At 46.2% G+C, this 23,727-nt stretch overlaps 1 protein-coding gene across 1 annotated transcript in view; it reads right to left on the reverse strand.

Moving 5' to 3' along the window:
- Nucleotides 1-669: 669 nt before the first annotated feature.
- The window catches only part of LOC310792925 (SH3 and multiple ankyrin repeat domains protein 2-like), a gene marked incomplete at both ends in the record, with an annotated part of 74,280 nt that continues 51,222 nt past the window's right edge, over nt 670-23,727 (reverse strand). The window contains 16 exons of the mRNA XM_083654690.1: nt 670-1,240; nt 1,995-2,668; nt 3,280-3,712; nt 3,887-4,136; nt 5,045-5,179; nt 5,429-5,710; nt 7,209-7,375; nt 8,668-8,866; nt 9,743-10,045; nt 10,280-10,394; nt 11,827-11,945; nt 14,076-14,162; nt 14,823-14,958; nt 15,265-15,389; nt 16,119-16,201; nt 18,207-18,288. Coding sequence (XP_083510816.1) covers nt 670-1,240; nt 1,995-2,668; nt 3,280-3,712; nt 3,887-4,136; nt 5,045-5,179; nt 5,429-5,710; nt 7,209-7,375; nt 8,668-8,866; nt 9,743-10,045; nt 10,280-10,394; nt 11,827-11,945; nt 14,076-14,162; nt 14,823-14,958; nt 15,265-15,389; nt 16,119-16,201; nt 18,207-18,288 — 3,761 coding nt within the window. The remainder of the gene's footprint in view (nt 1,241-1,994; nt 2,669-3,279; nt 3,713-3,886; nt 4,137-5,044; nt 5,180-5,428; nt 5,711-7,208; nt 7,376-8,667; nt 8,867-9,742; nt 10,046-10,279; nt 10,395-11,826; nt 11,946-14,075; nt 14,163-14,822; nt 14,959-15,264; nt 15,390-16,118; nt 16,202-18,206; nt 18,289-23,727) is intronic.

A 23,727-nucleotide genomic window follows, 5' to 3' on the forward strand; every position in this document is an offset into this window, starting at 1 on the left:
TCTCCATCACCAAACTTTCCATCATATTTTGCACATGGACGTGTTCTCTTTACCTCACATTTATTCAGAGAACGGGGTTCATTCTTCTTTTGCCTAAAGTTTTCCCTCGTTTGAGGTTTGGCACTCTTTTAATCACGTAAACTGCTTGCGTCTTCTTCACCGACTCCCAATATTCGCACAACAGTTAGTCAGCCGCTCCAGGAAATTGCAATTTTGTGATCGCCATAATTCAACCACTCTCCACAAAATTCCAGCGATTTCTCTGCAAAAACAGCAAAACAGATACCTCAACTTGCAATTTTTGTCAGTGCTTGCAATGTTAATGCAAAAAAACACATAAAACCTTGCGAATCGCATCGCAATTTTCGAGAAAAGCCGGTGCAAAATCACAAAAATCCCACAAAAAAGAAGAAAAGAAATCCTGGAGGGACTGAGTAGTGGATGATTTGTGCGTGATTTTGCATTTTCTTTTGTGGTTAAAATTGGCGACACATTTGGATGGAAACCCACCTTCTGTCCTCCCTCACTCTTGCCCTCTTTCTCTTCCATCAGAGTCCCTTGTACTTGACCTCTCTTACTGTATCTCTTCCCCAGGCTGGTCAAAGCTCACACGTCCTCTCCTCCCATCCCAATCTGTCTATCCATAGTCTTTAAACTCCTCCCCTCCTCCTATCTGTCCATCAGCACTTTGAGCGCTCTCTCGATGTTCATGCGATGTCCCACCCGCGTCACTCCCAGGTCGATCAGGTCTTCTTTCTGCAGCGAGGGAAGATGGCTGCCCTCGATGTCGTTATCCAAAAAGGCTTCCCGGTGCTCCGACAGGTTCAGACTCTCCAACCAGTCGGCTACGTCCGCCTTGCTCCACAGCAGGAGGGGCTTGGAGGCAAAGGCTTTGCTGGAGGAGGCGGAGGTGGTGGAGGAGGGCTTGGCGTTTTGGTGGAGTGCCAGCGGCGAGGGGGCACGGGAGTGCCCGGTGCCCAGGCTCAGAGGCGGCGCGGGGAGGCCGAACATGACGGTGAGGGTGGGGGCGGGGGAGGGGAGGGAGGGTGGGGGTCCCAGGCCGGAGTCAGGGGGGGACAGGGGAGGGGACGAAGGCCTGGCGTTTTGGTTGGATCCCGAGTGGCTGTTCACGGTCTGCGGGCAGGACACGGTCTGCTGGCAGGACACCTGGGCGCTCGGCATGGAAGCAAATGTGACTGTGTTTCGGTGCTGTGGGACTCCAGAAGGGGTGTCTTGATTCCTGGAAAGATACACGTACACCCACGTGCACGCACACGTGCACGCACACGCGCACGCACACATAGACAAGTAAAACAAAGAGTTAAGGTTACTTCAGTAGTTTATTGACATATACTATCAAAAATAATCACACAGTTTCACCAGTCAACAAAACAGCATGTGAAGAATGAAGATGTTTTTAACCATAAAATGCTCGTCCTCAGCCCAATTCCGCACAGCCGCTGTTCATAGACACTAAGCTGGCCCGGCCAGGCGTCAAAGTGAGCTTTGCCACTACCACTGCAACTACGATAACCCGCAGGGGTGCCCTCCGCAGGTAGGCCTGGACTAGCTCTCTAAAAACCACCTCTCTAAAAAGGTCTCGGTGCGGTCATTTTGTCCGCTTTTGGTCCGCACCAGAGTTTGATTGCTGCATTCACACCTGCCCAAGTGAACCGCACCAAGGGGGAAAACGAATTCTAGTGCGATTCAAACCAACCAAACGAGGCAGGTGTGAAAACGCCGTTAGTTGCCTAAACATAACCCAAGTTGTTTTAGGTGCCGAAACCTCTGACGTTTAAACATAACCAATGTGGCGTGTTCCAAATCAACTGTGTCCCATGCGAAGCGTATCCCCTGTACGCACCGTTTCGCGTTTTTTGGTCATTGGAAATTGACTTCTTCTGTCCTTTCGGTATGAGGACATGTTGGTTAATAATACACACTGTAACTGAAACATTAGAACAGAATGGAAAGCCAAAAAGCGGCATTCCTACCTGCTGCCAAACACTTTCTTGGTAGCTGTCTCCGCGGTGTTTCCATGGTTGGGCATTAGGGGGCCCTTCCCTTCCCCGCCCTCCCCCCAGAGGCCAGACTCCTGTTGCATCGGGGTCTTGGGCGCCTCCCCTGGTGGAGGAGGAGGGATGGAGGAAAGGGGGCCTCCTCCACTGTAAGTCCTCAAAGTTTCCTCCATCGCTCCCACTCCTCCCGCTTCCATCCCGGGCTCCTTGCTGTTTGCATACAGAGCATTGTGTGCTTTGGCCTTGCTGGATTTGTTTGATTTGTTGATCAGTGCAGCCCCAGGGAAGGTTTGACCATCTGCATAGACAGTACAGGTGTCCAATCCCTCCCCTCCCTCTGAGGACAGAGTGGAAATGGAAGAGACAGTGGAGACAGTACTGGTGGTTTCCAACTGTGGATCTCCGATAGACCTGCTGTCCTCGATTCCTGAATCACTGATTGGCTCGTAGCTCTCCAGGAGGGCGGGCGCCGGGAAGCTAGGGGGCATGCAATTGGTCAGCACAGCTGGGGCGCGCTTTATTTCGTTGTTGTTGTTGTTGGGTGGGAGGTGGGTGGGGTACAGGGATATGAGGGAAGCGTGGCGTGCTGTGGAGGCAGACACCGACGACGGACTCCGGCTTTGTTTTAGAAGCTCCGCGATGGCGTTGGACTGATCCTGAGCCGATAAAGTACTCTTGGTTTGTTTTAGGAGTTCTGCGATAGCACTGACCTGTAGGGGTGGGAATCACAAGTTAAATCACGATACGATACTATATCAATTATTTGGACAACAATACAATATTTGCTGATATCAGAGTCTGCCACGATACAATTTTGATCGATATGAGACGATATTATGCCCATTTAACACAGTCAGTTACATTTATATCAACTCACAGAAAGCAACTAAAATATGATTTGACAATTTTATTTCTAAGCTCTTCCAGACATTTAAATGAAAAACAATCTATTCTCTTCAATAAAAATGATAAAAATCTACCTGTTGTTCACTATAAAGTGTCACATTTCTCATGTTTAAGTGCAAATGTTTTCTTTTAATCAGTTAAAGAGCCCTTGATGACCTTTCAATTATGAACATAAGCCATGCACATCTATGCTTGCACCTTGGATTTACAAATCCAATCTTAAAGATTAAAGTATCTTAAAGATGACGATATATATAGATATTTTCACCTTGCAACGATAGACGTTATCGATACAATATCGATCGATATAACGATACTTCGATCTAGATCGCTGTATCGTCCCACCCCTACTGACCTGGTCCTCAGGGATATCAAAGCTGTTGGCGAACTCTAGCGGAGGGGGGAGTGGCTCCAGGAATAACTCGTCCTCTGGTATGTCCACGGACGCCAGCGGAGGGGGAGGGATCATACCAAAAGGCAGTTTGATTGGCTCCTCCACCGAACAAACAGAGATGATGGTTTTAATGGGCGGGGCCGGCTGGTTGGGGTCTCGTAACTCGCCGGGCGTGCTGTCGGTCACGCCCTGCTCCTCCCTCTCCTCCCCTGATGGGCTGCTGTCTGGGCGGGGGTGGAGCCTGTCGGACGTGTGCACCATGAGAAGACCGGCTGCTTTCTGCTGCGACGTGTCGACCAGCATCTTCGTCCTCTCCTCCTGTCGTCTCTTCTCCTCTTTAGCCAGAGGGTGCTCGTACTTCGTCTCCGTCTCATACTTGGAGTCGGTCATCTGCCTGCAAAGAGGATTGAGTATTGATGTCATTGAATTGGTTATCTCAAATTATGATTTCTTATTATATCCTAATTTCATCATATCCAGTTGAAATATTGATTTCCCTTAATAAATGAATAATAATGAATTATTATTATTACAAAGTGTACTTTATTTAGAGCTAGTCCAGGCCTACCTGCGGAGGGCACCCCTGCGCGTTATCGTAGTTGTAGTGTTAGTGGCAAAGCTCACTTCGACGCCTGGCCGGGCCAGCTTAGTGTCTATGAACAGCGGCTTGTTGAGGTCTGGTTTGGGTGGCTCGCTCTTCAGAGGCAGTGGTTGGTTCTGCTCCCTCATGGCCTGGTCCCTAGCTGCCAGTGCTAATGCTAACGGAGAGTTTGGATCCAAAGGTTTGCCGGTGACCGGGTGGACGTAGGGTCCCTGCCCTAAGGAGGAAGAGATAAGATGAGATAGGTAAGATATAGGTTATTGTAGGGAGGGAAACTTGTCTTGGGCTCCAAGCCACTGCATTACACAGCACAACAACATCACAATACAGTACCGCATGGATGATGTATTTTTGTAGGCCAACCCAGATGTCATGCACTTCCTGGTTCCTTTGTCTAAAAGTCAATGGGATTTTTGTATGGGGATTTCGGTTAAATGTCTGTATGTGAAATAAGGTCTGTGGTTGACAGAGGTTTATGAAACAGCGGGCTTCGTATTGTTGGCAAAGCTGCAGCAAGATGATATTCACAAATGAGGTGTACTTTTATCTCACTATCAGAACTAGTGGACCCGTGGGAGTTGGACTCGCCGGGGGAGGGATTTCATATTTTAGTCCAATATAGTGACTAAGATATGACGTTCCACGGGTACACTAGTGACTAAAATATGACGTACAGTAAATGTGATTGTTAATAATCACGGTTTTCATAAAACGTTTATTAAGACGATTTTGCTGAACACAAAGTTCGCCGTCTCATAAACCTTTGTTAATCATAGACCTTATTTCAGGCATTTAACCGAAACCCTCATACAAAAATCCCACTGTATTTTAGACGAGGGAACCGGAGGTGCTAACATCCAGGTCTTCTGGAGTTCCTGTGGAGGTACTCTATACATACACAGTACACACTCATGTAAAAGGTGCTTAAATTCACATTGAATGACAGTAGTTCTAAAAAAATCATAAAGGGTCATAAAAAAGAATGTTCAAATACTAAAAACATATACTATAAAAAAAACAGATACCTGGTAAATACCAGGTATAAAAGCAATAATTTCAAATAATAAAACGAGACATAATCAACCAATGCTTCTTAAATAAGGTAATCAAGTAATAAAGTGCTACTTGAGGGTAAGGAGGCAGAGGGTGGGGTGTAGCTTTTGGTCGGCAGGCTGAGAGGGCTGAGCTGATGGTGCTGGTGGAGCCCAGTTCTGGTGTTGAGGACCTCTCGGACAAGGGGAGTCTCCGAGGTGTTGAAGTCTGGTAACAAAACAAACAAAGCATTTTTTTTTTGACGGAGACACTTAACTCACATACATGTCTTTGATGGTGGGAGGAAACTAGAGCACCCAGGGGAGACCCACACGAACACGGGGAGAACATGCAAACTCAGTCCACACAGAAAAGACTTGGGACAGACCAGGGTTCGAACCCGGGGCCCTCTTGCTGTGACGCAATAGTGCTATAACCAGTGAGCCACCGTGCCTCTCGTCACTAACTAAAGGTTACCTCCTGCGCCTCCTGCGGAGCGCGGGGTGTTGAGGAGGGAGCGTGGAGGGGTCATGAGTTTACGGTGTAAACGCTCCTCACTGCTGAACATTCCCTCGTCAATGGACTTGGATTGGCGTAGCCGAGGTAAGGTGGAAGGAGGCGTGTCCTCGTCTGGAGGGAGGTCAGTGGATCTGAAGGACACAGAGTTGCGATGGTCGGCCAGCCTCCTCTCCCTCATCACAGACATGGCCGACGCAAAGGTGCTGCTCGAGTTTGAACCGTCATCTGGTCGTAGCTGGCCTGCAACAACACAATATAATATGATTACTGGCATGATTACTGACGATCAAACGCAAAGACATTACACATGTTTAAAGTGATCATCTCAAAGTTTTCCATGTAAATATGTAAAATGGGGCGGCTTTAGCTCAGGAGGTAGAGCGGGTCGGCCAATGACGCAAGGGTTGGCGGTTCGATCCCCGCTCCCTCCCAGCTGCCGTCGTTGTGTCCTTGGGCAAGACACTTAACCCTCCTTGCTCCCGATGGTGTGTAGGCACCCTGCGTGGCAGCCTGCCGCCATCGGTGTATGAATGGGTGAATGTAGACTACCTACTGATTGTAAAGCGCTTTGGATAAAAGCGCTATACAAATGCAGGCCATTTACCATTTACCATTTAAATAAACATCTGTTAAAGGGATAGTTCAGATTTTTTTGATGTGGGGTTGTATGAGGTATACAGTCAGTGTACTACATGCAGTAGAATGCAGCCGGCGCGCTCCCAGTTTGGAGAAATGGAGACCGGCAGCATCGGGCAAATAGAGCTGTCTGCTGAGTGTGGAAAAAAGAAGAAGCTTCCATACTGCTCACCTGGCGTAATCCAGGTTTCCACAAGCCCTGAGATGCCAAGTGCATTCTACAGCATGTAGTACACCACTGACTGTCATCAAGACAGTACCTAATACAACCCCACATATAAAATAAAATAAAATAAAATAAAATACGAACTATATCTGTAAGTCACTATCTATCGCCAAACTGAGTTAACACAATGGTGATTGAGCCTTTGATGGAAGCCTTTGCATCTTCAGTATTGCAGCATTTATGAACTGGGTGTCTGTGGCGACTCGGCAGGAGAGGGTAGGCGGAGCTAACGCAATAAACTCGCTCTTCAACTACCATTACTAAGTAAACGTTACTGTAGGTTCCCGACAACTCTTGTGTGAACTAGGATAACAAGCTACTTTTTCCCCCCGGTGGATACTATGGCCGAACACACTGACTAACATCACTGTATCCAACACTGTTTGGACTGTTTGGTTAACCTGCGGTTACCGATCGTCGTCAGAGGAAACTGAAATCTTCGAGATTATCACTTTAAACTATTATTTACATTTTTTGTAATTACCCAAAATGAAAAGTCAATGATTATCTACTCACCCCCGTGCCAATGGGAGGGTTTTCTTATTCCACAAAACATTCATGGAGTTTCACAGCAAAACACCGTTGCTGAATTCTCAGCAAAAAAATTAAGTGGATGGTGAACAACTTCCAAAAGTTGTTCCAAAAAGAAAAACATAAAATGATATTCCTCCACACTGCTCACCTGGCATAACCCAAGTCTCCACGAGCCCTGAGATACCAAGGTGACTTGAAAATACATCATTTACACGCTGTTTTTTTAGCTGAAATCTGCAGTACTCGTACGCATAAAAAGTAGGCTACATTATCTGTACTGGATATTCGTTTCATCCAAGTATTCGGCTCAACCCTAAAGGTAATGGTTTCTCTCCAGTGTACCTGGTAGGTCATGGACTCCAGTCTCGACCTCCATACTACTGCCCTGGCTGCTCTTGCCACTGCTGGAGGTGGAAGGCTCTTTGATGATGATGGTGGGGATGGGGATCGAACACACCTTCTCTGGGCTGTCCTCGATCTTCGACTGTTTCACCAGCATCCCCTTCCTCCTGGCAGACAGGCATGAGTGTGTGGTGGGGACGTGTGTGTGTGTGTGTGGGTGGGTGTGTGTGGGTGGGTGGGTGGTTGAGGGAGAGGCAAACCGAAAGACAGCAAGGAAAAGTGGAGAATAAATTAATAGAAAGGGCATAGAAGCAGTGGGAGGAGAGGGCAAGAGAGGTAAGGAGTAAATAGAGGGAGAGAGAGAAAGTGAAAGACAGGAGTGGGCAGAGGAGAGGATGGACGGACAGACGGGACGAGCAAAGACACCAACAGATGGGGAGAGAGAGAGAGAGAGAGAGAGAGAAAGCCAGACACTATAATATCCACACCACAAACTATTTTAAACAGAAATACACTCAAACATATAAATATGATACTGTAAATCACAGCTACAATAAAAATGTATACAGAGTACAATACACTATGGAAATGTAAAATGATGTCTAAAAATGCATTTTACTAGGCTAGAATGGACTAAAATGTACTAAAAATAAAGTGGCAAAGTGCTATTTTTGTCAGGTGCACATAGGCTTTTATGGCCTGTGCCCGTTTAGTACATGTATTACGGTGATTCACTGCGAACTTGACTCTGCCAAAGTGGAAGGAGTGGCGTCACTGCACAAAACACCCCACAGTACAAGGTTTGTAAGTAAAGCGAGAAATGCATAAGCTACTGTAGACATACGTACATACTCTAACGTCAGCGTCCCAGGGGAGTCCCCACCAAAATGAGTAATTGTGTAATTTCGCTATGATTTCAATGACTAGAAGTTAGCCCAAGGAGAGAATGTAGTGCATACTGTATACTTCATCGGTTTCACCCTCTCCTGTTATCTCCCTATCTACATCAGTGTTAATTTTGACAGCAAATTTTGATTTAGTTTTAGTCAGTTATGTCTTTTGACTAAAATGCCATCTAGTTTTATTCATAATTCAGTCATCTGAAATGTTTTAGTTTTAGTCTAGTTTTAGTTGACTAAATATCATAAGACTTTTAGTCAACTACTGTAAATCTACGGTAGATTTTTGTCGCTTAGTTCAAGTGTAATAAATTATTTCAATGGTTCTCTAGAATTTCAACACGCATTGGAAATCTATTAATCTGTTATTATGGAATGGTATTAGTTTAACTTCTTCTTCTCTTCTGATTGGATCTTTTCCCAATTTGTCCCTCCCTAACATTTTCGTCTAGTTTTTATTTGTTGACGAAAATGTCAATCGATTCTTCCTCATAGTTTTCGCTAACCCCACTTTACAATAGAATAGAATAGAGCAGAGCAGAGCAGAGCAATAACAATACCTGGCTTGTGTGAACAGGCCCAGTGGTGAGCCCAGCCTGCCCAGGTCACAGTAGGGGTTCTCTGGTACCTGGGCTGCAGCGCGGCGGTTCAGAAAGCTCTGCTGGGCTGTGAGTGGGGAGGCGGTACTGCTGTTGCCATGGTTACCGTAGCTGTCAGGGTTGGTGGAGGTGTCACAGTAGTATGATCCTTGGTCTGCTCCTAGAATAACAGCACACGGCTTTTTTTTTCAGATTGAGATTCACTTTAGTAGCCACAGTAAGTAATCAGATTACATACGAGGAATTTGATTTTGTACAAGTATGCAGCATAGTGGGTCACATCAATAGTGGAAGAAGAAAACAATATAGAAAAGACAATCGCAAAACATTTAAGGTGCAGTCCTTTAAAGTGACATATGATGGGGTGGGGGTGAAAAAGTCCTTATTTGTGGGGACTTTTGGGCCTTGTTGAAGAGGCGGATGGCAGTTTGGAAGAAGCTGTTCTTGTGACGAGAGGTTCTGGTTCTGACAGACCTCAAGTCTCCTGCCAAGGGGGAGTGCCACAAAGAGTTTGAGGCCTGGGTGGGAGGGTTCGACCAAGACTTTTCGAGACTGCTTTAGTGTCCTAGGGTCCTGGCAGTGTGGAGGTAGCAGATGCTGCAGTTGATGTCCTTGACGACAGCAGCAGCATACCAGACGGTGATGGAGGAGGTGAGGAGGGACTCAACGATGGAGGTGTAGAAGAGCACCATCATTGCCTTTGGCACTTTGAATTTCTTCAGCTGCCACAGGAAGTACATCTACTTTGTTGTGCTGCCTTCTTGGTGAGAGCTCTGATGTTCAGCTCCCATTTCAGGTCATGGCTGATGATGGACCCCAGGAAGCTGAAGGACTCCACAGTGTTACCTTGGGAGTCACCCAGAGTGATTGGGGAGCGTAAGCCTGCGTTATACAACCCCATGTCAAATAATCCAAACTATACAGAGTAAAAATGAAATGGGACTACCATCATTACTGCTATATGACATAACTACTTCCAAATTAGACAAACCTCCTCTAGTTCCTCCTCTCCACTCCCCCTCTCCTCCTCCTCCACCTCTCTCTGCAGCGCTCTGTCCTCCTTTAGCAGCAGGAGGTTGGTCTTTGGCGAGTGCAGGACGCATGATCCCGCCATAGCCCCTGCCCTGGGGCTGAGGGGAGCTGGTGTAGGGGGAGGAGGTGCCCCTGGCCTGGGCCTGAGGGGAGCTGGTGTAGGGGGAGGAGGGGGACGGGGAGGGAGGGGATGGAGGGGAGACCTCTGGGGGAGGAGGGATCTCCTCGGAGGTGTCAGGCATGGAGAGGCTCCTGGCAAACTTCAGCATGGGAGGTGTTAGGAACTGCTTTTCCTCCTCTGTGATACCTGGAGGTGGGGAAGAGAGGGAGAGAGACAGAGGGAGAGGGAGACATGCAGAGAGAGAGAGAGAGAGAGACAGAGAAAGAGAGAGACAGAGAGAGAGAGAGAAAGACAGACAGACAGACAGAAAGAAAGAGACAGAAAGAAAGAGAGAGATCAGAGAAAGCAGAAGATACACAAAATTCAGTGCCTCGCGTTGCTGGCCCAGACGTGACGTAGTTGCCCCAGCTCTATACTCACCTATGGACTTCTGTCTCCTGATGGTGCCTTGTCTGGGTACGCCCAGGTAGGCTGCCCTGGGGCTGGCTGGTACTGTCTCTGTCTGCATAGACATTTCCTGGCTCTCACACATGGACTACAACACAAAGACAGATGGGAAATAAAGTGGTTAGAATTTCATTTCACAGACTATGCTGCATGCATGTCATATAGCCACAGGGTTGTTGATGCATTTGAACTCATAACGTGCTTTTGAACCTGTTTAACTATTTTGTATCCCTACGTATATTTTTATACATCTGGGCTTTTTTTGTCGATAATTTTGGCTAATGCATGGCATTTTGTCAGGGGTGTGTATTTTTTGGTTAATTTCGGAATAAATAAAAAAATCTATAATACACTGTGTACAATAATCAACATGGAATCCTCTCGTATCCCTATATGTACTACTCCTGTATTGACTGCCTTGTGCTGTACGGTCAGCCAGGAAGGATCCGCCCACACTCCTGTCACTGACAGAGGTCTCAAGACAGCAGGGCCTAAACAGCAGCCAACATGGAGGGTTGTTTCTATCTAGCCACAGCACAAGAGGCCCAGGTCATTATACTGTAGGTCTGGTGAGTCAGTAATAAACACAGAGCCCGGGAAGACCCAAACGCATCCAGTCAGGCAAAACCTAGACTAGGATGCCACCCCAGAGGCCAGTCTCCATCGGCCGCAGCATGAGAGACGTAGGCCTGACTGGTCAATTTCTCACCAGTTTAATTATTAATATCATCTTGCCATTTTGTTTTACTGGCCTTATGAGCCACGGCCTGTTACCTGACTCTATGTTGTACTCTTGTGCCTGTGTCATCAAGGACAAAGCTGGCAAGGTTAGCTGCCTGGATAATTATGGGCTGATTGCTCTGGGCAGTGTGTTATCTAAAGTTCTGGAAAGGATTTTATTATTAGATAGTTTCAGTTATTTTATTTGTACCAAAGACAACCAGTTTGGCTTCAAGGATAAGCATGCTACTGATTTATATTAAGCCTTCAAAGAAGTAGTTGAAATGGATAGACGTCATAATACGGTACAGTATAATGAAAAATGCCATAACATGTGCCATTTACAACTATAATTAGACTAGATTGGCACCTGCACAGGTCACCTTTCATTGCTACTGCACGTTTATATGATTATGTCATAACCCTCCTTCAGACCTTTTCACTACACACTAACATTTAGGCCCAATCTGTTTCAGAAAGACTAGAAATTCTGCACGCTTCGCGTGCTCATCTTCAGGGTCCGTGCAGTTCCGCACATGCGCCACTCTCTCTCTCCATGTATGTCCACTCTCTCTCTCTCCATGTATGTCCACGCCTGCACACATGAGCAATTGTGCGCTGCACTGCTCGGAACTCTCTCTCCTATTATAATGCTTCCACATGAATTTGAACGCAGTTACAATATGCTATATGTGTTGATCTGTGTGTTTGTGTGTGTGTGTGTGTGTGTGTGTGTGTGTGTGTGTGTGTGTGTGTGTGTGTGTGTGTGTGTGTGTGTGTGCGTGTGTGTGTGTGCTTACGTTGATCTCAGGATTGAAGGGGAAGCTGCGGCTGGAAGGGCGTGACTTGGTGGGCGTCGGCCTGACCTCGATGTTGGATGTGCTGTTACTGTCCCACACTGGCCTCTCATCCTGTGTATCTACTCTCACACACACACACACACACACACACACACACACACACACACACACACACACACACACACACACACACACACACACACACACAAAGTGTGAAATTGCTTCAATTATTGTCTAGTGTGTGTGTCTAGTGTTAAGGTCAGGACTGTATTGAATTATCGCTCTACAACAGAACACTGAGTATATAAACCATGCCAGTTTCACTTACCACCCTTCTTCCTCCTCAGTGTGGCTTGACACAATGATAGCAGAAAAAAAGTCATACAATAACATTAAACAGGATAGGTTCAAATAGACAAATGAAGCAAACAGCCACAGCAAGCATGCTAACACAAATGTGATGCCAGGCTGGAAAGCTTTACTTAGTTATGGATAATGTGATGACACAGATGTATGAGGAATTTTATATAACCAATATTGCATTCATGTTGGCATTGGCAACTAGAATAAAAAAATATGTGGATAACATATTGGGCAATAAGGGACAAAAGCATCTTCACGTGCCTAAAAATGTTGCTTCTGCATCATCAAGTCTTATACATTACCTAGTCAAGTATAGCATTTTCATGATTTATTCTTACATTCCCCCTTCCTTTCTCTCAAGTACCCCCTGTAGTACCTCCACGTACCGGGGTACACGTACCCCAGTTTCAGGAACCAGTGCATAAAGCATGCACCTGAGTCTGTCACAGAGAAATGACTGAGTGAGACAAATCAAAGGTGGTATGCAGGAAAAAGTTTGAGCCAGTACAAAGGAAGCAAGGAGGTGTCAAGAATGGGACATCCGTGTGGATTATAAGGAACGAGAAGTACAACAAAATGCTCTTTATAACTGTTTAACAAAACTAGAAATGTATTTTATATTATATATACATTTATAGCAACTGCGCACACCACTCCACCTATAGTAGTGAGATACCCGTCTGCTGTGGCTCAAACTAATACCAGAGACGGTCAATATCAGAGCGAGACACCCCAACTTCCAGTCACTTCCTGTATCTGTGCCAAGGAGGTATTGCCACTGCCACGCCCACTTAGGAGACTGGTCAGCCAATGAAGTTTCATACCATTGACAGACAGCCAATCACAAGCTGATGACCACGCCCATTTAGGAGACCGGAAGAGTACCATTTATTATTCTTGGCAAAGCCTGTAGTGGAGTGTCTCTATCTCTATTAAAGGTCTCTGCTAATACCAAAGCATCAAAGCCTTTAACATTATATGAGCGGTAAGACACACAACTTATTCATTAGTTATTAAATAAGTGTAGATGTAGATGGGAGCGGGGAATCCATCCCTCTATTTCAGAGGAATGGATGGTGGGGTAACAGCCATTTTTTCTCCCTTAACTACAATGCGATGTATACTGGCCATTTCCAGGCCTGGATGCATGATATGAAAAACAGCATAATATACTTTGTGTCAACATGTCTGTTGTCTCTTCTTGTTACAATACTCGGCTTTAGGTGTTTAGTATTGGAGTAACAGCTTGTTACAATACTCAGCTTAGCTCAGAGTAACAGCTTCTCAAACATCTCAAAATTAAAGGTAGTTTAGAATTCCAAATCATATTCTCGTGGGATAATGTAATATGTAACAGAGAGAACAGAGAGAGGGGACTGCGATGTCAAATCAAATTGATTCTACTATGAGTATGCTGCATACCTGCATTATCCACTGTACAGGCAAGTATAAAAAACAACAACACCAAGATGACAAGATCACTTGGAAAAGATCTATTAAAAAATAATAATGCTATAAATTAAACACATAGCCTATACAGTACAGACAGAACAATAAGAGACCTAAAATGTTGGACCTGTCACATTTTGTCTTGAAAAACAACTTTGGGACAGTCAGTTGGGATGGGGAGGAGGGGGAAGGGGGGTTACAACACTTGAGTGGTAGGAGGGCATTCAACAACAATAACACAGCCTTGGCCTGCGTCTGTGTTTTTAAATGCAGAAGTCTCCACCAGCGCGTGCACTGTGAGCTGTTCATTTTGTTCATCTCACTAACATCTGCTGATATTTACTAGTCATATTTCTATTCATCCTTCAACGCTACGAAGACATGATTGTTACATTGTTATTAGCTAAACTGATTGAGCTTGGTCTGGCCATTCTTACCTAGCTCTTCCAGCTCGGAGGTCATGGACTTGGACCTCATGGCCATGGACAAGGCTGCTGGCGGGGCCCTCCTAGCGGGAAGTGGAGCTGGGAGTTCAGAGACACAAACACATGAAAGAAGCATGTTTTTCAAAGCATTCAAATTTGATAGTAAAATATGACCCTACTACACTGAGGAATGCTGGCTGACTTTCAGCTAGTTACTGTTCAATTTAAATACAATGATTCACCTTTTGCTGGGGGGAGATCTACAATTGTAGATTTAGAACACATTTGACAACCAGTTGAATTTGGGGAACATACGTGTACACTTGATTTCTGATGTATAATTTTGAATCTTCCATAGTTTAAAAACCGTGTCATTTGACACCAGAATCATCAAAATTGCCCTGGACAGTGAAATTCGATGGTAAGAAATGGCAGAAATGGCAGCCATCTTTTAAAATGGCAGCCATGTTGAAATTGATGTGGAATGAATATTTAGTTAATATATTTTTTTTTTTCAGGGTGGAAATGGCGGCCGCACACACACACACACAAACACACACACACACACACACACACACACACACACACACACACACACACACACACAAGTGAAACAAAAATCAGCGCTTCGAAGCTTTGTCACCACAGCCAAGAACACACATTTTTTTAGAGAGAGAGAGAGACACAGAGAGAGAGAGGGATAGAGAGAAAGAGAGAGAAAGTGAAAGATATGGAGATTGTGTGATGCAGAGTATCTACCTCTGGTCCTGTTGGTGTCGTCAGGGTTTGGGTTACGACTGACCGTCACCACCTTGATGATCAGTCTGTTTCCCCCATGACGGATCATATTCACCACCTGCTTATGGCCCACTTTAACCACATTATCCTGGTTCACCTACAGACACAGACAGATAGGAAGGCTTCAATTACTATTCATCTTCATATTAACTATGTATGGTAAACATTGACTTTGGAGACAGGGAAAGAGACCATTGGAACAATACCGTGCATACATATATTTTTTTTATGTAACCTTTATTTAACCAGGAGTAGAGACTCATTGAGGTTAAAAACATACAAGAGTGACCTGGTCAAGACAGGCAGTAGCACAATTACACAGTTGCACAATACAAAATAAAAGAAATGCCTTGACAGGAGTATTAACACTAACATACCCAGGATGGCGAATGTGTGTATGTACCTCTATCATGAAGTCTCCAGTCCTTAGCCCTGCCTGCCATGCCACACCGCCCTCGTCCACAGACTCCAGGTACTGCAGCGCTGGGAAGGCCGGGGTGGGCGAAAATTCCTCAAGTGGAGTATCAGCTACAGAGCGAGAGACATAGACACAGAGAGAGAGAGAGAGAGAGAGACTATCTATCTGCATTGTACAAGCTAAGTATTAAAAACGCCTAAAGGACCTTTTTGAGTGCTGGCCTTTTTTCTCTTTTGTACGTTTCTACCTTGGCCCTGCACCTTGACTGACATCAATTTTGAAGCGTGCTCGCTACTGCTGTTGTTTGACAGAGAGAGAGACACCGTAGTGCCATTGAACCGAGCAGGAAAGAAATCATTTCTCGTCCATTCAGAGTAAGCTGCCGCTGAAGAAATACTATCCCCACACTTTGTTTACATGTTGATTCATTTGAATGTAGGTATGTTTTTAACTCTCAAGTTGCTTGACTGAGCTTTCTATGAAAATGTTTTGGAACTAAAACAGACCTATTTGTTGGAGTTGTAAAATTGCAAAGAGGTGCATAATCAAACTTCGATATTCTATGTGAGCATACCTAAATGGATGTGACCAAATTAATGCCACCAGAGTGTGGCATTAAAACACATTCTGACCCTAAATCCAACAAAAGCAAAGGATTCTCATGGGTCTCTGATGCAGGTAAGGTAGGGCATATGTAGTACTATCATTTGTTGTTTGTATTTTATCAAGTTTTTCCTGGTGAATCTATCATTTTCTATTGTACAGGGAATTGCAGGGGGGATTGTACATAGCCAATTCCCCCTGCTGTCCCAGTTAGGCAGGCGGATTAGTTTCGGTACCTTTGGCTCCTCTCAGCACAAATCCAAATCCCTCGCTGTCTCTCTTCTGCAGCACCACGGTCTTCTCGTCCACCACACAGTTACTGTGGAGGAAGGGCCGAGCACAGGGGAGTTATCACCACACAGTTACTGTGGAGGAAGGGCCGAGCACAGGGGAGTTATCACCACACAGTCACTGTGGAGGAAGGGCCGAGCACAGGGGAGTTATCACCACACAGTTACTGTGGAGGAAGGGCCGAGCACAGGGGAGTTATCACCACACAGTCACTGTGGAGGAAGGGGGAGTTATCACCACACAGTCACTGTGGAGGAAGGGCCGAGCACAGGGGAGTTATTATCACCACACAGTTACTGTGGAGGAAGGGCCGAGCACAGGGGAGTTATCACCACACAGTTACTGTGGAGGAAGGGCCGAGCACAGGGGAGTTATCACCACACAGTCACTGTGGAGGAAGGGGGAGTTATCACCACACAGTTACTGTGGAGGAAGGGCCGAGCACAGGGGAGTTATCACCACACAGTTACTGTGGAGGAAGGGCCGAGCACAGGGGAGTTATCACCACACAGTCACTGTGGAGGAAGGGCCTTGCACAGGGGAGTTATCACCACAGTCACTGTGGAGGAAGGGGAGTTATCCCCTCAGTTACTGTGGAGGAAGGGCCGAGCACAGGGGAGTTATCCCCCGCATCATGGCTCCCTCAGCCCAGCCTGAGCTCCTCGCCCTGTCCTGAGCCCCTCGCCCTGTCTAGTTTTGTCAAGTTACTGTGCTATACAAATAAAGATTACTTACTACTACAGTACAAAGATGGTGGTGGTGGTGATGATGATGATGATGATGATGATGATTTACCCAGAAATAAACATGTACATGTTTACAGCCTGGTACAAAAAAAAAGTACAAGTTACTTTCAATTGTATTATTATTATTATTATTATTATTAAAGTACTCATAGAAAGGAAACATGAAAAGAAAAAAAACAGTAAAAAATACGCATGTACGGTACTTGTAACTTGTTACACTACCCACCCCTAAGGTTGTCACTGCATGAGAAAATAGACTTGTGGCCTGAGAGCGTGTGAAAGTGTCAATTGTGTGAGTGTCATGGTCACTATGTGAGAGTTGGCAGCCCTGATACTGTGAGAGGCAGAAGAAGCCATTCTGACTGGCCCAAGCGGCCCATAGACTGGCGGCCCTTCTGGCATTTGCCCACCTTGCCAGATGGCAAGTCCATCACTGTGATGCATGGTGAGCCAAGGACAGGACATTCACACAACATGATTCAATATAATAGAGGCAGCTAAGTGAAAATCAAGTCTCTTTTGTCCAAATTCAAATGTGTTATTTGTTCTGTTTTAAGTTCTACTAGCAATCTCTAGTTTCTAGGTTGATTTGTAGGGTGGAGACTGTGGAGACGAATTACACGGAGGCCATGGCCTCCGTTACGCCTCCCTCTGGCCGTGATGCCCTGAGATCCCTAAGGCCACCTTGGCAGTGCCCTGCTAGCAGCCTGCTACTGTCAGTTGCTTTAAAAGCGCCAGTGGCCTCGATTTAATGTAGCCTGCCCTATATGCAAAGGACGTGTAATTGAATAATTTTAACACGCAAGTTCAGAAAAATTGCTCTTCATTATGTCAATACAGCAATTGCCTTTGTGCCCTGGCAATTTTTGTCCCACATTGGATCATGTGATGGTCACTCGAGCAATTGTGATGTCACTGATGATGTCACAATGTCTATGACATGCGAAGTTGAGCAATTGTGCGCTGAGTGATGTCACTCGAGCACTCCATGATGTGATCAGTGATGGTCACTAGAGAAATTGTGATGTCATCAGTGAGTGATGTCCTCAGTGAGTGATGGTATCAGTGATGCGAAGTGGAGCAATTGTGCACTGCACATGCCAATAGGGCAGGCGAGGCCACGCAGCAGCCGAGCTGCGGACAAGACCGTGCAGCGGCCGGGCTGGGTATGCGAGCCCACGCAGCGTGCGAGCTGCAGGGCGGGCGAGGGCGGGCAGCGGCCGAGCCTAGGAGCCTTTCTAGTGGTCTAAATACTTCCGTCTTCCGGTAAGAACAGTATACAGTTACCTGGAAGCATCAAAGCTGTCATAAGAGCCAACAGTGTAATTCCGGAAGAGTTTCCTCCTCTCTGCACGGTCAGCACGGGCATCTGCAAACACAACACAACACATTGGCACAGAAACGAGTCTGAATGAAATGAGATTATACAACGTCCTCATACCGAAACGACCAAATGACTCCCAGAACGACATATGAGCGAAATGCTGCGTGCCATCATCGCCTGCCATCTTCCATCTTCAACCGCTTAAGCTGTGTTCACACCGAGAAATTTATTTTTCTCTCTGTCGCTCGATTCAACCATTTGGAATCGCTCTGACTGTCGCTATGTTTAAATCGCTCGTCAACAGGCACAAGAATTGACGGACATCTGGGGGCTATAACGTTACACGATGTCATGATGTTTTACTTTGTCCACTACGAGCCACCGTAGTTGTTTACAAGCTAAGCCTATCAGCGTGCTCCTAACGCGAGCTCTATACCGGTAGTATACCGGTAGTACAGACTTCACTTCATGTCAGCTGTCAGCCTGTCAATGCGGTTTGTTGCCACACAATAAACCAGCGGTTTGTTCCAAGCCAGTGTGATCCTTGACTCACTCTCACACGGCAGCCAATCAGCGTTGAACAGCGAGCGACTGATGCCAGCGAAATTTCGCTCGAGTTGGGATATTTTATCTCGGGCGACAAGCGAATTTTCGCTCTATCGCTCTTTCTCTGTCGCTCGGACGCCCAGCGATTTTTCTCCCGGGCGAATATACACTCATTCACTCGTTTGCATTGACTTTGGATGTAAACTCGATGCCAGCGAAAAACTTGAATAGGTCGGTGTGAACGCACCTTTCTCCGGGATGGGGTAGCAGTTCCTGCAAGGGGACCCCAAACTTCCCTTTCCCTGGCCACATTAGCCAGCTCTGACTGGGGGATCCCGAAGCGTTCCCAGGCCAGCGTGGAGATAATAATCTCTCCACCTAGCCCTCAGTCTGCCCCGTGGTCATCTCCCAGATGGACGTACCTGGAACACCTCCCGAGGCGACCAGGTGACATCCTTGCCAGATGCCCGCACACACTCTGAAGCAAATTTCTTAAGCCAATTACAGATGTTCTGTTTTAGTTTTTCCCAGTATTTAGCACTCGCTTGGCATGTGGTGATTTCGGACTCACCCACAAGACAACTAAAATGTACATCGACACACACAAAAATGTACATCGACACACACACACACACACACACACACACACAAACACACACAGAAGTGGCCTACCTCCAAAGTGAACCTTCTTCCTCGTTCTGCTGCTTTCGTCCATTGGATTCCTCTGCCTACAGTCTCTCTACAGAGAAAGCAACACTCTCTTTTCCCCCTCCACTCCCCTCTCTACCCTATTTCTAGGGTTGGGTACCGGAACCCGGTACCACTATGGTACCGGTGCATTTACAACCAGGACTACCGGTACCGAATTGCAATGCAGGTTTAGGTGTCTCATGTAGGTGCCATGTCTGACCTGCTGAGTGAAATATCCGCCCACCGATGCTCCAAAACCAGTGCCGCACGCACCTTCACTAACATCATAGTTTGGAGCACGCCACTTCAAATCCTCTTTACATTAAAAAAAAAACACTTAAAACCCACTTAAAAAAGTATCAGTTCAGGCACCGTTTAGGCATCAGTACCGTTTTAAAAGTATAATTTTAGCACCGGCATCAGAAAAATACGAAACGAGACCCATCCCTACCTATTTATTTCCTTTCCCTCTCCTCAGCCCTCTCCTGTTTGGAGATATTGTACTTTCCACTGATGCTCACTGAAGCTACTGTACGGAGTAGAAGAGATAACAGGTGCCAGTCACATCCATCTAAAAATACGGCCACAGATGATCCAAAAATCCCATAGAAAATCAACTCCTGCAAGCGCAGGATCCTGACTTGTCCTGCTGTCACACTGCAGTGAGGAACCAGAGGGTAAGGAGAGAGCGAGCACAGAAAGCACAGGGTGAGGAGAGAGAGAGCTGAGTGAGGAGAGAGAGAGCACAGAAAGCACAGGGCGAGGAGAGAGAGAGAGCAGGGTGAGGAGAGAGAGAGAGCACAGAGCACAGGGTGAGGAGAGAGAGAGCACTGAAAGCACAGGGTGAGGAGAGAGAGAGCACTGAAAACACAGGGTGAGGAGAGAGAGAGAGCAGGGTGAGGAGAGAGAGAGCACAGAGCACAGGGTGAGGAGAGAGAGAGCAGAGAAAGCACTGGGTGAGGAGAGAGAGAGCACAGAAAGCACAGGGTGAGGAGAGAGAGAGCAGGGTGAGGAGAGAGAGAGCATAGAAAGCACTGGGTGAGGAGAGAGAGAGCATAGAAAGCACTGGGTGAGGAGAGAGAGAGCACTGAAAGCACTGGGTGAGGAGAGAGAGAGCAGTGAACAGAGAGGAACAGCGAGAGAGAATTGTGCTGAGGCAAACTCCTTAGCAACCCACAGCCATACAGCGTGTGTTACCATGGAAATTATATCAATCAGGAAGACACGCACACACACACACACACACACACACACACACACACACACACACACACACACACACACACACACACACACACGTACTGTACGCACGCACACGCACACACACACACACACACACACACACACACACACACACACACACAAACACAACACACCCACCCACCCACACCCACACGCACACATGAATGACAGTTGAACTGAACTAACACACCAACAGAAATGCACTGAGCAGATGATTTAGCTAAAGAGGATGTTCTTCAAAGAGAAACAGTGACTGAATAGAATATAATCGAATAGGATAGAATAGTTGATGAGTCGGGAAATGGGAAATTGAAAATATGACCTGGCCAACAGCCATGTGTAGAAAGGCTGTCAGAGTTGTTGTCTTCCATTATAACACTATAGCCCAGACTGGAGATTGAGTGTGCCAGCAATGACTCATAGCCAGTAATGTGTGGGTGCGCAATGCATTGTATTACCAGCATCTTTAACCACTGCCCTGTCCATAATCAATGTCTCATTAAGTTCGCCGCCCTCTTCTCACTCCGACTGCGCAATATGACCACTCTGTTACGCACCCTGTGCGTTGGATGTTACGCGCACGCTACCCTTGAGCATAAAGCCCATGGCGCACCAATCAAACATTCTCCAACAAACACCAACAAACACGGCAGATGTTGGAGATTGTTTGAAAGCATGGCACACCGACCAAACATATTCAGCACAACAGTTGTTCTGATTTCAGCCAAAATGGTGGCGGTAATGCAACAATAACTATGCCAACTGCCGTAAAACACCAAAGAAGAAGAAGCTGACCAAATAACTTCCGTGTTTACTTCTAAAATAAAAATCGTTAAATCGTTGAGATGACACATCGTACAACTCTCGTTTTGATTCCCACAGCTCTACCAAGAGTTCCTCTCTTTCCAGGGTCCAAAACGAAGCCATCGACAGCAACAACACAACAGCCAGAAGTTTACTGCTAGCTAGTACTGAGTGTGCGCGCGTTTCCGCGAGCTCCGTTTCCATGGATACGCGACTGAAACATGGTTAACTGACCAGACAACCGCGAACACCGAACAAGCACGGATTGAACATGTTGAATCCGGGCGAACATCACCGAACATCGCCGAACACGAACAGACAAGGACAGACCGCTATGGCACACCAAACGAACATCTACGTTAAACAAGCACTCACACCTCAGGGCGTGTTATGGAACGGACATGGACACAGCTGGTAGGGGTGAGGCAAAGGTCAAGTTACGCTGTGGGGTTGGAGGCTGGAGTTGGAGGTGGAAGACCCGCTGGAAGACCCCCTATTGCGGGGGTCTTCTAACCCTTTTCATCGTATCCAAACCTTAACCCCAACCAAGTGGCTACCAGTGCCTAAACTCAACCCCCCTCGTCCCTGTGCCTAACCCCTAACCTGGAGACCCTCTCCCAGAGCCTCACCCCCCCCCCCCCCCCCCCCCCACCCTGTGCCTCACCCCAACCCCAATGCATAGTATTGTAGTACTCAAGACCGGTCTTGGTTAGGTGGACGTGGCTGTGATGTCACTTCCTGCCTGTTCGTGATGGGAGCCCTGCTGCTATTTGCTTGATCTGCTGCTATTTATTTTATCTTGAGTTCCTTTAATGTAACCGCTCTCCTCTGTTTTATGTTTTTTACGCCTCGTCTTACTATATGTTTTATGTGAGGACCACAATGGAAATAAGCCCTCGGACTTTTTTGTGTTTTTATCCTCGGTGATTGATATATTGTCTGTTCTTTCATTACTATATGTACTGTTGTGTTATTTTTATTTTATCACCAAATAAATTCATTCATTCATTCATTCATTCATTCAAGCCGGCTGATAGCTGATTTAATACAGCCGGGGGAAGGACGCCGACATCTAACACAGTGTAGCCGAACAATGGAGTAACAACACACAGGGCCAGCGACACAGAGCAACAGCTGACACACCGTCAGTCATCGCAGCAACGGCAGAAAGACTGCATGATTATCCACACAGCCATACAAGGATTGGATGCTTCCCGATCCTCATCTGCTGCTGAGCCTCTGCACGGTGAAAGGTTAAACTTCGCTAGCACAGTCACTGGGGGCTGTTGCTAGTTAGCCTGCCAGTTGAGCAAAGCGGGTGTATATGTAAGCAATAGATCACGACAGAGCACGCTCATACTCACCACACCAGAGCCAGCATGGCTGACCTGTGCCTGCCGAGGTTCAAAACGAATATGGGCAAGAATTCATTTAAATATGGCGGAGCGGTTCACTGGAATAAACTTCCATTGCACTTAAAAAATACGGTGAACCGTCATTCCTTCAAAAAGGAGGTCAAAACCTGACTTTTGGCCAACGTAAATGCCTAAGCAAAGTAGCCTACTGTTGTTGTTATTGTTGTTGTTGTTGTTATTGCAGCCGAGTTGTCGCTGTCATTGTTGCTGAATTTCCTTGCTTTTTACTAGTGTTTTTCATCGAAATATGTGCATATTTATCGTTTGTAATTGTAATTATTAATTATTGGTCAGTTTTTACTGTCTGTGACGGCCCAGCCATTCAGACTGCCGCCATCTTCTTCTTCTTCTCTGCCACAAGATCAAGGACCACAATGGAAACAAGTCTGAGATTTTATTGTGCTTATCCTTGTCAATTTTTAAAGCTATGATGTATTTTGTATTGCTTTTCAATTGCCAAATAAAATAAAATAAAATAAAATCAGGCCATGGTATATGCTCATTATACCACACCTAAGGGTCATGCTTCGGGAAACAGGGCAAAACCTGTATAATAAAACAGGGCGAAAACTGTATAATATATGTATGTTGTGTTGAAGTTGTGTGAACTGTCGCAGATTTTAAAATGAAGTGAATTTACTGTAGTCAACAGCACGGCCGGCTAGAGTGAGACACTCAAGGCTGGCTCCATAAGGTTCCATTATAAAGTTACCCCTTTCCACCCAGTGACGCCATTTGTTTACCAAAACGCTGATCCCTCGTATACAAATGTTTCATGAAAATACGT

This window comes from Poromitra crassiceps (assembly GCF_964638095.1).
Source record: "Poromitra crassiceps genome assembly, chromosome: 18".
Taxonomy (NCBI): domain Eukaryota; kingdom Metazoa; phylum Chordata; class Actinopteri; order Beryciformes; family Melamphaidae; genus Poromitra; species Poromitra crassiceps.